Source organism: Marmota flaviventris, chromosome 5 (genome assembly GCF_047511675.1).
Source record: "Marmota flaviventris isolate mMarFla1 chromosome 5, mMarFla1.hap1, whole genome shotgun sequence".
Taxonomy (NCBI): Eukaryota; Metazoa; Chordata; class Mammalia; order Rodentia; family Sciuridae; genus Marmota; species Marmota flaviventris.
The window spans coordinates 122,563,978-122,581,953 of record NC_092502.1 but is presented as its reverse complement, the minus strand read 5'-3'; the positions used below and the strand labels follow the sequence as shown (position 1 = coordinate 122,581,953).

At 38.9% G+C, this 17,976-nt stretch overlaps 1 protein-coding gene and 1 long non-coding RNA gene across 2 annotated transcripts in view; one reads left to right on the top strand and one right to left on the bottom strand.

Annotated features, from left to right (window-relative positions):
* LOC139705795 (uncharacterized) overlaps positions 1-11,493 on the top strand; it is a 76,324-nt gene extending 64,831 nt beyond the window's left edge. Inside the window, exon 3 of the long non-coding RNA XR_011707630.1 lies at positions 11,311-11,493. This is a non-coding gene — a long non-coding RNA (uncharacterized lncRNA). The remainder of the gene's footprint in view (positions 1-11,310) is intronic.
* Ankrd55 (ankyrin repeat domain 55) overlaps positions 1-12,490 on the bottom strand; it is a 70,450-nt gene extending 57,960 nt beyond the window's left edge. Inside the window, exons 1-3 of the mRNA XM_027938179.2 lie at positions 12,367-12,490; positions 6,614-6,744; positions 2,944-3,053 (exon numbers count right to left, since the gene is read on the bottom strand). Of these exons, the coding sequence (XP_027793980.2) occupies positions 2,944-3,053; positions 6,614-6,744; positions 12,367-12,460 (335 nt within the window). The 5' untranslated portion in view covers positions 12,461-12,490. The remainder of the gene's footprint in view (positions 1-2,943; positions 3,054-6,613; positions 6,745-12,366) is intronic.
* Positions 12,491-17,976: the final 5,486 nt, after the last annotated feature.

Genomic DNA, 17,976 nt, shown 5'->3' with positions numbered 1-17,976 from the left:
ACCTAATAGAAGGTTTCTGCCTTCCTCATTTTGGTTGTAGGATTATGAAGTACCTACAAGCTGAACCATTTCTTCTTTTATTTTTCAGTATATAATTTTAGTTGTTGGTGAGCCTTTTTTTTTTTTTAATTTGTATGTGGTACTGAGAATCAAACCTAGTGCCTCACACATGCTAGGTAAGTGCTCTTCCACTGAGCTACAACCCCAGTCCTGTACCATTTCTTTTTTTCTCAGAAAGCAATTCTAAGTTTATGCTGATACTCAAATGGTGACTATAGCCAGCTCTGCAGAGAGGATGGCTTGGGTACTTTCTACTTTAAACATTTAATGCAAATGTTATTAAAACCTGCCATGACCATAAAATTTCTCAACAAAACTACCATAAAATATCTAATTTTTAGCAATGTAATTCCTTTAAGGCAAGGTGGTTTCCAAATGTTCTGTAGGTAATTTAACTGGTTGATTTGCTATAGGGGTTGTTAGAGTTTAACCCAATTAATTTTTGGAGAACAGTTATTAGAAATAATGATTTTGGTTTTGGAATAGTTAATCTCAACTTCTGGGTTTTATTAGTTAAGGCAGCTGGTAGTATCATAACTAAAGCTGGATTTTATCTTTCAGAACCAAGTGTCCCTTTAGGATAATATAACTATGTCATCAGCACATGGGGAATTTTTTGTTTTCTTCAATTCATCCAAGAGTGGTGGCTGTGCCATTAGGTACAATCTTAAGAGGAGGGGAAGCTGCAATTCTGCTTTCCCAGTTATAGCAATATAAATGTAAATCCTGGAGTTTCCAGAGGCAATTTTGGTCATTGTAAGAAATAGACACAGAGGTCCACCAAAGAGGAAGTGGACTCAGATTATTACTGCAGTGATTGCAGAGGATAAACCTGATTGATTGGCCTAATTGACCTCAAATATGATTTTGACGGACCAGGCTTAGTTCAGCCCTCATGTGCAATGGGGTGATGGCAGAGTCAGCTAACTTGTCACCAAAACCCATCTCCCCCTTCATAGATGAGAATTACAGATGGAAAGTCAATTCCTGGCTAGGCACTGCATTCCCTGAAGCTCATTACACCCAGGTACGTTTGAATGACTTGTTCCTCTTAGTAAAATGTGAAAAGAAGTGAATTGTGTCATTTGCAGCTAAAGGTTTTACAGCAATAAATGAGGCTTCTCCTTACTCCTCTTTCCCACTCACAGAAGACCGAGAGGAGAGTATTCTGCAATCTTAGAGGATGCGGAGCCAGGTGACGGGGGAGGCTTGGGTCCCTGATCTTCATGTGGAGGGAAACAACCCACCATCCAGGAGCATCCACACAGAGCCATTACACGTCCAAGAAGAGAAATAAATTTTCATAGTGTTAAAAGGTCGAAGTTTTGGGGTTTGTTACAATAGCTGTACTATTAAGTAGGCTTTTTTCTTCTAGGAATAGTTAATAGATTTTAGTAGATTTTAAAGTGATAATTCTGAGAAAGGCATGTAAGTGCGGTAAATTAAGGCAAAATTATATTAAAAGGTAGATCTTAAACTTATTTTCTAAAGACCATGCTTGGAAAAACAGTATAATTTTGTGACTAAATATTTGTGTGGGTTGTCTAAAAAAGGCACTCTTGTTTTTATCTTTTTCCCCTAAATTAATCAAAACAGAGTCATCCCCTTCCTTACATTGGATATTTATTGATTGTTGGCTGTCTGGGCTTGCTATTTCTTCTCTAAATTTCCTTGCTTTGTTGGGTTTTGGGTAAATCCTAGTTTCTGTTGTTTCTGGATATAGTCCAAGATAATAACAGGCAAGTCTTGGGGATAGTCCTGGAAATTCCCAGGCCCTTTTTACATTACTGTTAAAGTAATTGAAATGAAGAACCTTGTTGTCTCTCAGCCTGGAAGGTTAAGGCCTGGTTCTCTGCAGCTCTGCAGAGCTTTAGGTTTTGGTTCTGGACACTGGTGTGGAGGATGAGGCATGCAGAATACACTCCCTGTGGCTGTGGTGTTGGCCTGTGGCTTAGGACTGGGGAATGCTAGATTCCTGTCAGAGGCATGTTTCGTACAGCAGAGGCGAAGGAAGAGCCCGCAGTGTTACTATTCCCTAGTAGGAAATGCTGTTGCCAGTGGCTGTGGGGGGGCGGGGCCTTTCAAAAGAATGGGGACAGAGGCCAATTAGACACAGAGGAATGAGGAAGCTACCTCTGGTCCAGACAAACCTTTTTCCTTGGTGTCTTAATGTGGCCTTCTTCATCATCCCCTTTCTTCGAAGTCTGTCTCTTCATATGGCTTCCAGGAACACACACTTCTGGTCTTCCTTCTAGCCCCCTGGCCTCCCTGTCTCAGGCTTCATTGCTGCTTCCTTACAACTGCTGTACATGCAGTAGACTCAGTTTGGACATTAACCTTTCTGCTCAGTCAGAGCTCATTTACCCTGCTTGACTTTCTTCAAAGCACTTGTCATTATTAGAAATTATCTCATTCCTTTCATTATTAGGTATTATTTCATTCCTTTCTTTATCAGTATGCCAATGAATTCCTTTAATAGACTGTCGGCTCTGGAAAGTCAGAGACTCTGTCTTGCTTCCTATGGGTCTGTGAGGGACTAGAGCCATCTTTGGTCCATAATAAGTGCTCAGTAAATAGTTTTTCAATTAATAATTGCCTGACTAATTTTGAATGAATAAAAACATGAATTCTAATGATGTCAAATAGCAATATCTTCTTAAATCAAAATCTAGGAACACAAGGTTTTAACAGAGGAGGAGGGGAAAGAATAACATTAGAATTGAAGATTATTCCAGGGTATTTTGTTGCACCCTTGTCTGTTTCCACTTAAAAAAAAAAAAGGATGGGTTTTGTTATTATCAGCTATAGTGGATTGATTAGATGAGTTTCTAAGGCAAGCTGGATCCCTCCCAACTTGTGTGTCCTCTGAACCTGGCTGCTTACCTCACATCTGGCTCTGCAGTGGCAGCATGCAGTGGCAAACGGCCATTTTTATCTGGAATATTGTGCTTGGCACCATTTCTGAGCAGACTTACACAGCCTTCCAGCCAACCCTGAAATGCAGGAGCAACCACGTCATTATATAACACAAACTCCCATAACATATGCCAACAGGCTTTCTCTACGTTTCCCCCCTTCTTTGGTTTGGCTAAAGGTGTATTTGACTTGTAGTAGTTAAAGACCACGACTCCAACTTAAACACCTCAATAGAAATCTGAAGGTCTTGAAGTAAAAATTCCCAAGCTTTCTGCCCTTTACCCCATCAGATGCAGACTGATTCTAGACTCTCTCCTTTGCCTCCCCCTCCCCATTTCTGGAGTCATTCACCGATGTTACACTGATATGCTCAGGTTGCACCAGTTCCTAGGGCCACAGGTAGCATGTGATGAGGGTAATGAGCCAGCCTGGGGCTCTCATTCTGTGGGCGTGACTCCTGATCATGCTTGCCAATGGTCTGACTTGGATGTCATGTTTCAATTCTAACAACTGGACTTCTACACCATTTTTGAGTCTCAGCCTCCATTCTTCATCCCTGTTTATCTATGTCTGATAAATAGGCCTTGGTCCACTAGTCCAGTTTCCTTTTCTAGTAACCACACAGATAGCATCTTGCTTCTTCTACTCACCCCCTCAGTGCCCAAAAGCCTAACCCGAATCCCACTCCTATGGCTGGGACTCAGATGCTGACAGCCTGAATCCCTAAATAGGGGAGTCTCTTCAGCACTTGCCAAGGGCTCCTCATTGCTGTTTCACTCACCAGTGAGTTCCCCAAGATGCTGTGGGAACTCCCTGCTGTCTACTAATTGTACAGATGGAGACCTTGTATTGCTACATCACATGCTTGTCCCCTGCTTGGCCAACACAGTTGGGTCATTTTCTCACTCTCTCCCATCTCAGGAGTCATCCTAGGCTAGTCCCCCCCCCCCCCCCCCTCTCTCTCTCTCTCTCTCTCTCTCTCTCTCCATATTACTTTAACTGAGTTAAACCTTTGATAACCAGGGTTAGCTTCATGCTGAGGAGTATGAAGACCTACATTTATCTAGAACCACTTGGGTTATAAGTAAACTAATAAGTAGATGAAACTATTATTATGAAGAAAAAATGTGACAACTCTCTCTTTTGTTCAGAAGCAAGCTTCCTAGCTTCCTTCATTCTTGTGTAATTAAGCTTTAAGATTTCTTAGACGATAAAGATAATTGACGAATTTCCCCCTTAACATCACAATAGTGGAATCATAAAAACCCAAAATATTAATGAATGCATGAAGAAGAAGGAAGACAATGATAAGAAAAGAACCTTTTGGTTTTGAAAAGTCTGGGAAATATCTGTCAACAAAAGCACACCCAAAGTCCTGTTATAATACTGAATATGGTACTATAGAATGGACCAATATTATGTAAGTCTTAAGTAGAAGCAAACATTTTTTCTGGTATCGTCAGTTTTGACTCAGAATTTACTAATACATTCAATCTGTTATTAGTGGCTAATGTCTAAGTCATCAAGTTCTCTAATTAGAAGGAGGAAAAAAGATCAGAAGATCCAAAAGAAAGGCATGCTGGACAAATTTTAGGGTTGCCTAACATTTACAGTTTTTGAAAAGCAGATCTTTTTTTGGGTAAGATTTGAAACAGTTTTTTAAAAAAATCATTTTGCAATATTTCCTGGAACTGTGTGTGTGTGTGTGATTTTGTGTGTGTGTGTGTGTGTGTGTGGTTTTCGTTCTTTAAAAAAATAAAAAATCAGAACACCATTGAATATATCTGAAACCTTTGTCACTATTCTGAACTAACAAATGAGTTTTGTACCTAGTATGTGCTGATTTCATGTGAACTTCTCCTTCAGCTATGATAAACCTAGGTTATTGTTTTGCTACACTTTACAAATGAGGAAAGTGGCACAAGAGAGGTGAAGTGGTTTGTCCAAGGTTACACACCTATATGTTTATTTTGTATACTGAGTTTGGAGCTGAAACTTTGCCAAGTTTCTCTTTAATACTTGAATTGGAACATTGCTAGGAATGGGTGGTAGACTTCATGGTGTACTCCCAAGACACCTCCTTTCAGCAGGGCCAGGGAGAGAACATGCCCTGGGGAGTCATACAGAGACCATGCATAGGTACTTAGGTGTTACCTTTCTAGGTTTCAAGGGTGGGTGCCCCTCATAATTCACTGTCTAGAGTAGTACTTCCTTCCTTCAGGCCTTGTATAGCAGCTCAGCCAAAGAAATTGGAAATTTTGAATTTTAGAATTTCAAAACAAATACAGTTTTACCCACAATATTCTGTAGGCTAATGGCAGTCAACTGTAGGCAACACCTCTGCCCCTTTCTTGACATCTTCACCCAAATTTTCCATTTTCCTCAGTTCAGATATCAAAACATCTGTAGTAAGAGATGTACTAGGGAATGTGCTAGAAGAGAGGGGACTGGGGAGAGAGTCATGCATCTGTCTGAGATATTGGGACATCAGCTGGCACACACAGAAGAGTGCTTTTCAAACTTGAGAGGACACAAAAATTTCCAGGAAGTTGTTCAATGTGCAGACCCTGTCTCCCACCATAATCCTGCTCCTGGAGTCCAGGGAGGTCTTGGTTGTACCAGAGGAAACTGCATTTGACAAAACACTCCAAGGGATGTTGACACAAGAGATCTGTGGACCTCACTTTAAAAAGTCTTCCCAGATTTGTTTGTGAGTCCAAGATAAAGAGGGCATGCACATAGAAAAATTGGGTTCAGAAGAAAATCTCTGAGAATTGGGCAACACACCATTGCAATCTATGCTAGATCATGGCAGGAAGGGGTGGTGTACGTTGGGGGGGAAGGGAAATGTTTTATTTCAAGCAGGGCGCCTTCAATGGAATTCATCCAGAGGGAAAGCACCACCAGCAACAGGCAGCAATAGCAAATGCAAAAGGCAGCAGATGCAAGGAGATAGTGGTCATATGAAGGTTCCTAGGTACCTTGTCCGAGAGGAAGAAGAAGGATGTCCCCTGTATGGTGATTAGAACTTGTTTGACATGGACTCAGGTCAGCCCTGGGGCCTCCCAGAAGAACCACAGGGAGGATTTGAGAGGAGAGGGTTTGGAGATTTTCATTGAGTCTTAACCAAGCTTGCTCTAATGTCGGGAAATGCTGAACGGAAATCTCTCAAATTGGCATCACACAGCCTCTAACTTGAGCACTGACTGTGAACTCTGTATTGCCACTTATAAGTCTGGTACACCCCCTGCTTGCTACTCCCCTCATTCATCCCAGTTCTCACATTCCTTAACCTGGAGCCTCCACTCAACTAATCCTACCCCACAGATGCTAACTGAATCTTCAAAACAATACCACCTTTTCCGAGTTGTTTATGGACACTGTTCTTAGAAGTGTCCAGAATGTCCCAAGAGAGATTCTGATGTTGTTAAAACAGAAAGGAATGTTCTCGAGCGGTGACATTACTTCTATAACATTCCTTTTATCTTAACATTTGGAGGATCCTAAATGAATTAAATCCATGAAAGAACTCAAAGTGGTGATATCAATGTTGAAGATGATTAAGGTAAAGCTTCAAGTTCTATTGCATTAATCCACACCCTGTTCCTCAGTCCCTTTGACCCACTCAAGTCCATACCAAGTAGGTTGCCAGGCATAAACTTGTACGGCCATAAGCATCCTGCATGTTAATGTTGGCTCCCATCTTCAGAAGCAGCTTCACCGTGTCCACTTGGCGTCCAGAAACTGCATGCATCAAGGGTGTACATCCTGCAATGAGACATTTCAACGGCCTTTAAAAATGTTCGACTTATGAAATTAATGAGCAGATTTTATTTGCCTCTCCATTTTGCTCTTTGTAACACAAACCCAGCTGTTGAACTGTGTGGGATTGAAGAGAGATGAAGAAGATTGTTGCTACATTTATGTAAACTATTCTTTCTGACTTTTTTTTCAATCTTCTGTAATTTTGCATAATTGATTAAAACATTTGAGGACAATGAGAAAAATTACTTATTGTTGTTCCAGGAATCCACATAATTTGGAATCAAATAGGCAGGTTTATCCTGACTTGGCTTGGACAATGCAGAATCTGGAAATGTGTAGAAAGCAGCTTCAGCCAGGTATACTTCTATTGAAGGTAGTGATGGAATCTCAGCCTTAGGTTATAGAAATTTTAACTAAAAGGATCTACTTGTACTGAATACTTCTCTGTTTTCAGAACCAATATAGGCAACGGTATTTGATTTTTAAGTATATTTTCTTCCTGAGTAAAAACAGAGATGAAATTCCACATTTTGATGAACTTTGCAGGGCTGTTGGAACCAGCCAGCTGGTGAGGTGGAATCCAGGTGCTTCACATTCCTTTAAGCAAAAGAAACCAAACACCAGACACAGGCCCTCCTCCAACTCAGATTTGTTCAGATGTCTTTTGACGAGATTCATGGTGAATTGTGATTCTTCCCTGGATGAACTGCAAGCTTTGACCCTCAGAGATCCCTGAGGGCAGGAATAGCCCAGGATGTTCTCACAGAAAGATTGCATCCAGCAACCCAATTTCTTCCTAAATCTCTCCCTTCCAAAACTCTTTCAGGCATCTGTGCTGGGTGGAAACAGCAATGAAGTGCTGTGTCTTAAAATAGTGGTGAGTTTCCTTTCTTCCCTCCCTTCCTCCCTTGTTCCTGTCAACAAGTGGTAGTTATAACTACTAGGACAAAAAAGAACATGTTGAAAAGGAAATTATTGAAGCATTTTGAATCTGAAATAGTCAGTATATAAAACTAAAGAATTCCTGAATATTATTTTCAAAAAATTACATTCCTTGTCTGGCTAATGATTTTATTTATTTATTTTTATCCCAAATATTGAGGATCAAACCCAGGGGCTTTCTGCCACTGAGCTACATCTCTGGTCCTTTTTATTTTTTGTTGCAACAGGGTCTCACTAAGTTGCCAGGACTGGCCTTGAACTTGTGAAACTCCTGCCTCAGCCTTCTTAGTCCCTGGGATTGTAGGTGTGTACCACCACACCCGGCTCTATCTGTCTTGAGATCCTAGATTATATATAAATTTCCTTAAAGAACCCCGCCAACTAGATCTCCAAGTTACAGGCTCTTCTTATCATCCTTTATTCTTCTTTAATAACTCTTTTAAAACTTTGTAAGTATGCATTTTTTGGGGGTAATCATCCTCTGAGTTGTAAGTTCTAAAGGGAAGGAACCACATCCCTTGAGCTCATCACTATATCCTGGGAGACAACCACTACACCTAGTGCATAGAAGATGTTAACAAATGAATAGCTGAATGATTACTGAACATTTCTTATTTTAAGATAATCTTACTGAGTTATCTCTGAGGTTTAGAGAGAATTGATGGAAGATTCATTTCCAAATGGACTCCAAATTTTATTTTAAGTTGACATTCCTGACTGTCCTTATTGATAATACAAAAATACACACACACACAAAAACAAAAAAAACAAAAAACAAACATACAAACTCAAAATAGAACAAATAAGAGAGTACATCATTGTTGCTGTATATAAAATTAAAAACATATTAAAGGAATTCCTATAAACAAAAGCAATGGGAAAACTAACAAAGCAAGCAACCAAAAACTAAGGTTCTTAGGAATAGATCTAACAGAAGAAGACCAAGATGTGTGGACAAAATCATTAAACTTATTAGATGATATAAAAGAAGAACTAAACATGGAAAGATATACAGTGTTTACAAAGGGAAAACTCAATATAAATTTCATGAAACTGAACCTATAAATTTAGTGCAATTGCAGTAAAAATTCAACTAAGCTTTTGTGAAACCTGAAAGAAAAATCTTAAAATTTATCTCGAAAAATAAAGTAACTACAACAACAACAACAACAAAAGCCCCCCTATGCCCAGGACTTTAAAAGTAAAACAAAGGGAGGGAAATTGCCTTATTAACTGACAAGAATTATTATAAAGTTTTGATTGCTGAAACAATGAATAGATCAACAGAGCAGAAAAGTGAGCCTCAGGAACATTCCAACCTACAAAGGAACTAAGTGTGTGACTAAGGGACAATACAAATCAGTAAGAAAAAAATTATTTAATAAATGGTGCTGACCAACTGGTGATACAGAGGGATAAGTTAAAATAAAATCCAGACTTCATACCATATATTAACATAGTCCAGATGGATTAGAGACCAAATATGAAAAGCAAAATTTAACAAATTTCTAAAAGAAAATATAGACTCATATCTTTCTAACCTCAAGATTGGCAAGACTTTACTGAAGAAGATATAAAAATCATAAACTGCAAGGAAAATATTTTTTTAGATGTTGATGGACCTTTATTTTATTCATTTATTTATATGTGGTGCTGAGAATTAAACCCAGTGCCTCACACAGGCTAGTCAAGTGCTCTACCACTGAGCCCCAGCCCCAGCCCAGGAAATATTTTATTAAATTCAATTATATTCAAATTTAAAATTTCTACATAAGAAAATTCTGGTACCTTCTATATAAGGTAGCATTAACAAAATGAAAAGGCCACATATTGGGAGAAGATATTTTAATTTATAAAACCAAGAAAAGATTATTTGCTAAAGTTAATAAAGAACAAGTCAATAATTCAACAACCTAAGAGAAAAAAAAGTCATACACATACACATATATACAAGCAATTCACAAAAGAGAAAACACAAACCAATGAACATATAAAAATTACCTCACAAATACATGAGGGTTGCATTTTTCTTTTCAATGTATGTGTCTTTTATTTCATTTCATTAACTTTTTGAACTGCCTTTTTATGCTTGTATTGCACTAGGCTGGACATGAGAGATGAAAGTGGACATTCATGCCTGAGGTGAAAATTTATGCCTTGTTCCTGATTTTGGGATCAAAGCATTTGACTTTTACCACAAAGTAAAATATTAGCTCTGGGTTTTTTTTGTAGATTTTTTTTTTAAAAATAAGAGACAGGATCTTACTACATTTCTCACCCCAGCTTTGAAATCATTATCCTTCCACCTCAGCCTCCTAAGTAGCTGATATACAGTCTCATTCAACCACACCTGGCTTTGTAGATAATCTTTATCATATTGAGAAAGTTCTCATCTCTTCCTATTTTTCTGAGATTTTAAATTATGAATGTGTACTAAGTTTTGTCAAAAGCTTCTTCTGTATCAATGGAACTGAATACATGCTTTTTCTTCTTTATTTGGTTAACTTGGTTGATTACGATGACTTTTAAATATTGAGCCAGACTTATAGCTCTAGGAACTCTGCCTTCTTCCCATCATTGTGTATAATTCTTCTCATATATAATTGAATTTAGTTTACCCTGATTTTATTAAGGAGTTTTGAATTCACATTCATGAGAACTATTGGTCTGTAGAGTTTTTTTAAATATAGTCTTTGTCTGGTTTTGATTCAAAGGTAATATTAGCTCATAAATATAACTGACAAGTTGTATTGTTCTCTTGTTCTGTATTATGGAAGACATTCTGTAGAATTGATGCAGAGTGTTCTTTAGAAGTTTGTAGATATCTCCAGTAAGACCATCTTGGCCTAAAGATATACTTTTTGGGGAAATTAAAAATTGTAAATTCAATTTCCTAAAGAGTTTACAAAGGAATATTCAAATCACCAATTTTCTACTGGTTGCATTATGGCAATTTATGTGAAAATTTTGTTAGCACATATTAATTGTACATAGTAATGAGGTTCAGTGTGATATTTCCAAACATGCATAGAACATGCACTAATCAAATCCAATCTTCATTTTCCCACCCAGTTTGTTATTTTTTGAGGAATTAATCCATTTAACTAAATTGCCAAGTTTATGTGTGCAGTTGTTTGTTGTATTTCCTTCTTCCATTTAGATGCCTGGCAGGGTTTGCAGTGATCTCCTGATTTTGCATTCCTGAAGGTGGTAATTTGTATCTTCTTCTACTTTTTGTTTGGCAGTATTGCTAGAAGTTTGTCAACTTTATCTTTCAAAGAACCAGTCCTTTATTTTACTGATTTTCTCTGTTTTTCTGTTTTCAGTTTCAGCTTTTTTCTTTATTATTTTTTCCTTCTGCTTGTTTTGGGTTTAAACCATTTTGCTCTTCTTTTTCTAAGCTCTTGTGGTAGTGAGAGCTTAGATTAATTAATGATTGAGGTTTCCTCTCTTTTCTAACATATGTATCTGTTTTAGTATATAAAGTTCCCTCTTAACATTGTTTGATTTATTGGCATTTATTGATTGTTCATTTGATTTGAGATCTTCCTGTTTCTTAGTAGGACAAATAATTTACATATATTGGTATATTGGATATTATGTGATTCTTGATTCACTCTATTTTAGCAGGCTTCCTTAGACACTGCTCAAAGAAAGGAAGAAAAGGGGGTGACATCTCATTATGGTAAAGTGGGGTTATAAATCCAGATTCCCTGCTTGGCTTCCATTGAAATCTGAAGAGGACTCTTGATTATTACTGGGTGCTGTTTGAGGTCCTAACTTTCAACAAGGCCTCCCTCTGACATCATACTGCAGGTAAGGGAAGGGGGACCTGAATGCCAGGTGGGAGTGGAGGTGCAGGCTCCTCACTTGGTCATTGCTAGAGTGAGTTGCCTGGGGTCACAGTGGGTGTGTGTGGCGCGGGGGGGGGGGGGGGGGGGGGGGGGGGGGGGGGGGTGATGGCTGGAATAGAACCGTCATTGTCTAAAAAGTTTTCTGTCTTGCTAAGCTGTTTCTTTCCTGGTAGTTTGGCTAGAAAATGCAAATTTTTGTTGGGACATTTTTGTCTGTGTCTGTTGACATTTCTGGGTTGCCAGTTTCTTCAACTCCAACTCTGGAATGTACCAGGCAAAAGGAAACCCAGAGTACTTACCACCATGTCATTCCTTGGGCTCCAAGGTCTTAGCCAGTCTGTCATTTTCTCTCCATCTTCCAGAGTTTTCTTATGTTGATTTTATACAGTTTTATAATGTCCAGGGTCTTTAGTTGTACTTACCAGAAAGGATAGAGGGAAAAGCACATTCACTCCCTCTTCCCAGAAGCCGAAGTCCTTGCTCTCTAAGAGTTACACTTTTCCAACATCCATTGCCACTAAAGGTAACCTACTCTTTCCATGACCCTGTTAGAACTATCTGGCCTCTCTGCTTTGCTCACTCATATGAAGATAAAGGAAATAAACTAGCTGACTTTATTCTGAGTGATGATGTAAAAGAATTTGAAGCTTTCTAACACCTTTTTTAAAAGAAATATTGCAGTATTTGCACATAGCCACAGGTAATAAATATATCCTGCAGTACCAAAGTGTACTGTCACAAGTAATTTTAAAAATCATAATTATCTCAAAACATCATCTCAAAAGGATAAAACATAACAGCCTAGATTTAAAGTGTGTAAAGATCTTACCTTCACTGTCACAGCATTCTAGGATAGAGGGGTCTTCCCGGATCACTGCAGTCAGAGCATTGACATCTCCGTTAGATGCTGCCTGATAGACCATGGTCAGGTCAACTTCTTCAGATGAGTCACCTTTATGAATCAAACAGACACCCTGTTAGTGTGTGGAGTGAGTTTGTTCAAAGAATAACCACCTAAATCATCACCCACACGAGTGATTCATTAAACCTTTCTAGTGAATCTGGGCAGGCAGCTGAGTCATCCTGATCACGGCACCTTCACCACTTCTGGAGGAAGGTGGGCTAGTGTAACACCACTGTATGTTGGAAAGGAAACTGAGGGATTAGACATTCTTTGAGATTTTGTGGTTCTTTCCAGGCATTCGGGTTTCTCAAAATCAGTGAAGACCAGAGGAGGAAGGGGGCCCTCATCTTGGCTCTGTGTTTCATTTTTGATCTGAAGCATGTTACTTGGCTTCTCAGTGACTCAGTTTACCCACTTTTGAGAGAGGCATTGTGCTTCTCATTCTCTGTCTTTTAGATGCACTCAGAATGCTTCCCTGTCTGGCTCTGCATCCCGAGGACTGACTATCCCCAGACCTCTCACACCCTGGCTTGTCCAGGGGAGGTACTGGCAGGAGACGGGTGGGGATGGAAGAAGAGACAGAAAGATAGGGCAATTCTCCCCCCTGCCCAGTCCAGTGCCTTGCAGTAGCAGTGTCCCTCCTGCCAGTTCTTCCTCTGCAGAGCCAGCTCTCACTGGGCTCCATGACAACCATCCCTTCTCATTCTCCTTCAGCTGTGACCTAGGTAACGGCTTCCTGCTGGTATTCACCTGTTCACTTTTGGCGCATTTCCTTGGAATCCTGTTTCATCTCTGAGTGTTGTACCTTCATGAAAGGCCCTTCCTGTCATCCCTGGAGTTTCATGAGGTGGTTGCTCCAGAAGGAATAGGGTGGTATGCATCTCCTTTGAGTTGAGTCACCACCTGTATTATACTGTTGTGCATGATTGAACTAATGAATACAAAGGTGACAATAGAATCATGGGTCGCCTGACCCCAGGGAGCACAGGAAGGTCTGGGAAGCAAGCTTTTCTAATAAGGAGACTCCTAGTGAGAAGCTATGCTGAGCTCCCCTATGCACTCTCTCCCAGGCATGTTTTTCCCCTCAAGCATAGCCATTGTCTGAAGAAAACATTTGAGTGAAATTAAAGGTGGTTTTTTTTTTTTTTCTAAATTGTATTTTTCTCCTAATGTGGACATTATACCAGAGATGCTTTTCAGTTTGAATTGATCTTTAGTTGGCAGGGTTTCTAACCTTTGGTTTGGGTTTCTGTCCCAGTATTTCTAAGAATTCATTAATGATTTTTAACCAGTTAACCTGTACCAGGAGCAACTTGTTATTGAAAATGATTCACTGTTTTTTAAAGTATGATGGTAGTGCTCTAATTTTTCCGTGGTATTTTTTTTTTCCAAAAGTGGACTCACCTGTACGTTTGTGTGGGGGCTGGAAGTGGGAGGTGAGGGGTGTTCAGGCTGAGGGCCACTTTTGTGGTAAGTGTGAGAATTCTGGAGCCAATCTGGATACAAGTTCTGCTTGTACTGACTACCTGTGTGAATGTGGTCAGTCACCCTCTCTGGGTCTTAGTTTTCTTATCTTTAAAATGGAGATGATGATGATGATGACGACTCCCTATCACATCAGGTTGTAGTGAGGAAGATAATGAGTTAATATTTAATCCTATGTACTTTTAGAATAGGATCCAGCTTTTAGTAAACACTGTATGCACTTTGCTACTACTAGGGCTACTTTTTTTTGAGGGGTGAGGTCTCTTATTTAGACAGGATGAAAAATCTGGGACATGTAGAGAAAAATATCTCTTGTTGATGATGCTAATAATGAATCTATATGTTGCATAGAACATTAACTCATTATTAAAGACTTTCCCAGGAGTCTAGACCTTTTATTAACATGGCTCCCAATATCTTTGGGTACAAGAAATAGGGCCCAAACTTAAGGATAAAGATGGGCCTGGTGTCTGGTTGTATGTGCACATCCAAAGATGCTAGCAACATCATCTCAGAAGGAAGATCGTCATGGTGGGCCAAGGAGCTGCTGAAGGTGACATTAGAACTGTGGGTCTTCAGAGTCTATACGTAATGTGCTTATATAAAATATGCTAATATACTTACCACCTGCATATGGCTGATTGCAACAACACATGCAAAGGCAAATTCATCACACTGTGGAGCTGCCTTGCAGTATCAGGATCCACAAAATATCTTGCCAGAGTAGTTAGATAAATCATATTTAATAGGGATAAGCAGAGGGTAGCATATGTCAGTCCACAAAACACAGTGAAGGGTGGTTGAACCTGTGGGTTTTGTTGCTCAAGCTTCCCTCACCCTGCTGTTAACCGGAACCTGATTGTTCTCTGGGGACCAGCTCTGTTCCACATTCAGCCCATGGGCTAATTCAGTTGGATTGACTGGATTTGGGGGACGAAACATGTGACCTGAATCAAAGCCACTCAATATTTGCATTATCTTGGGCAGAGACTGATACAGGGATGTAACCCAGTTAGAGTCCACCAGAAGCAAACATATTTGTCTTATTGTTGGGAACAATACTCTAACTTTGTTCCACCAACTTTGTGACATTTTATGGGTGGAAAGCCTGCCTAAGAAGAACGAAAACTAAAACAAGGAGATGAATAGACAGGGCTCAAGAGAAGAAAAGAGCCGAGACCTGGTGACATAATTTAAACTTCTGAATCAAGCTGCATTTTGTGTCGCCATCATCTCTAGAACATTTACGTGTGCCAATCAATTATTTTTTTGCTGAAGTCAATTTGCATGATCTTGTGTGTATGTTTTGGTTTTCTTTTTAGTCACTGAGAGAGTTCTAACCAATAAGAGGTTTTAGTGGTAGCACATTAGAAAATAACTTATGGTTTTAGTTGGATAGTTAGCTCCAGAAGAATTAGTGATGTTTTAATAAACTAGAAGGAACACTAGCTCCATTATTGAAAGTCTAGGTATCACATTGAGGAAGGTGATACCAGTCAGTGCCATACTGCAATTTATAATCTGTGGGGTAAATGGGGTTACAGGTAGCTAGAGAGCATTCAGAGAGTGAACAGAAGGAGGTATGAAGGAACTTGATTCATGTGACATGAGAATGAGTTGAAGGAAGTAAATGTGTTTTCTCTGGAGATTATTATTCTGTGAGGTCATGATAGTAGCCTTTAGGTATATAAAATATGCATAGCATAAAATGGCAATGCCGCGTTAGTTATTTTTAAGCGTTGAGTTCAGTGGCATTATGTACATTCACATTGTTGTGTGACCATCGCAACCACCTGTCTCCAGAGAGTCTCCAAGACTTTCTACCCATTAAACAATAACTTCTTATCCTTTCCTGCCCGCAGCCCTTGGAAAGCACCATTCCACTTTCTGAGTCTGTGAATTTGACTACTCTAGGTATCTTACATTTGTAGAGTCATCAATATTTGTCTTTTTGTGTTAGCTGATTTTGCTTAGCATAATGTCAGCAAGGTTCATCCACACTGGAATGTTGTAATAATGATTTTTGTTCCTTTCAAAGCTGAACATTCCACTCTATGTATGTACCAGGTGGTGTTTATTCACTTATCTGCAGATGAACACTTGGGTTATTTTCGCCTTGTGGCTATTGTGAATATGCTGCCATATACATAGGTGTTCAAGTCCCTTTGAGACATTGCTTTTAATTCATTGGGGTATATACTTAGAAAGGGAATTGCTGGATCATATGATGATCCATTTTAATTTTTTTTTTTTTGGGGGGGGAACCACCATACTGTTCTTCATAGCGGCTACACTACTTTATATTCTCACCAATGGTACACACGGGCTCCAATTTCCTCATGTCTTCACCTCCATATATTTTTTGTGTGTATGTGGCTTTTGTTTTTTGATAATAGTCATCTTAATGAGTATGAAGTATACATAACTGTAGAATATCTTTTCATGTGTTATTGGTCATCTCCCCTTAAATTTGGGAGAAATGTCTGCTCAGATCCTTTGCCTACTTTTATATTGGATTGTTTGTTTTTTTGTTGTTGAGTTTATAGGAGATTTTTTTTGGGGGGGGGGTACTGGGGATTAAACTCAGGGGCACTCATCCACTGAGCCACATCCATCCTCAGCCCTATTTTGTATTTTTATTTAGAGACAGGGGCTCACTGAATTGCTTAGCACCTCACTTTTGCTGAGGCTGGCTTTGACCTTATTATCCTCCTGCCTCAGCCTCAAGCATGTGCCACCACGCCCGACTATAGGAGATCTTTATATGTATGGATATTAAACCTTTATCAGATATATGATTTACAAGTATTTTCTTCCATTCTGTGATGTCTTTTCACATTGTTGATGTTATCTTTTGGTGAACAAAATTTTACATTTTCATAGAGTTCAGTTTGACTATTTTTTCTTTTGATAACCATGATTTTAGTGCCGTATCCAAGAAATAATTGCTAAATCCAGGGTCAACAAAGCTTTCCACCTATTCTTCCTTCTTCTTCTCCTCCTCCTCCTCCTTCTCCTCCTCTTCTTCCTCCTCCTCCTCCTACTTCTTCTTCTTTTATTTTTTGGTACTGAGGATTAAACCCAGAGTTGCTTTACCATTGGGCCACATCTCCAGCCTTTTTTATTTTTATTTTTATTTTGAGACAGAGTCTCACCAAGTTGCTTAGGGCCTCAGTTGCTGAGGCTGGTGTTGAACTTATCCTCCTGCCTTAGCCTCCCTAATTGCTCCCCTCTACTTCCTTCTAAGAATTCTAAGTCTTATGTTTCAGTCTTCCATCCATTTTTAGTTAATTTTTAAATATGGTATGAGGTAAGAGCCCAAGTACGTTATTTTCCATGTGACTATCTAGTTGCTCAAGCACTATATGTTGAAAAGACTATTCTTTCCCTACTGAGTGGTCTTGGTGCCTTTGTTGAAAAGCAGTTAACCATAGATATATGGGATTCTTTCTGAGGTCGCAGTTCTGTTGCATTGATCTGTATGCCTGTGCTTATGCCAGTATCACTCATTTTGATTAGTTTAGCTTTGCAGTAAGTTTTGAAAACAGGAAGTGTAAGTACTCCAACTTTTTTTTTTTTAAATTGTTTTAGCTATTTGAGCTCTTTTGAGATTTTATATGAATTTTGGGGTGGACTTTTTTTACTTCTTTAAATGCATGACGGGCATTGTGAATTGTATTGGATGTACAGATTGCTTTGGGTAGTATTGACATCTTAACAATATTAAGTCTAAAATCATGCTATGTGCATATATAAATATACCACAGGGAATTTCATCTTTATGAATATGTAGAAAGAACCAATTAGAAATAAATAGATGAGTGAAAGAACATCAGTAAAAGAAGGAGGATGGAGGAAGGAGGAGAGGAAGGAAAAGAGGGCCAATGGGAACTTAAATTCCATGCATGTATGATTTTGTTGGGATGAACCCAACTACTATGTACAACTATAATGCTTTAATAAAAACTATATTAAGTCTTCTCATTCAGGAAACATAGGGTTCTTTTCATTCATTGGTAACTTCTTTAATTTCTTTCAGGATTTTTTTTT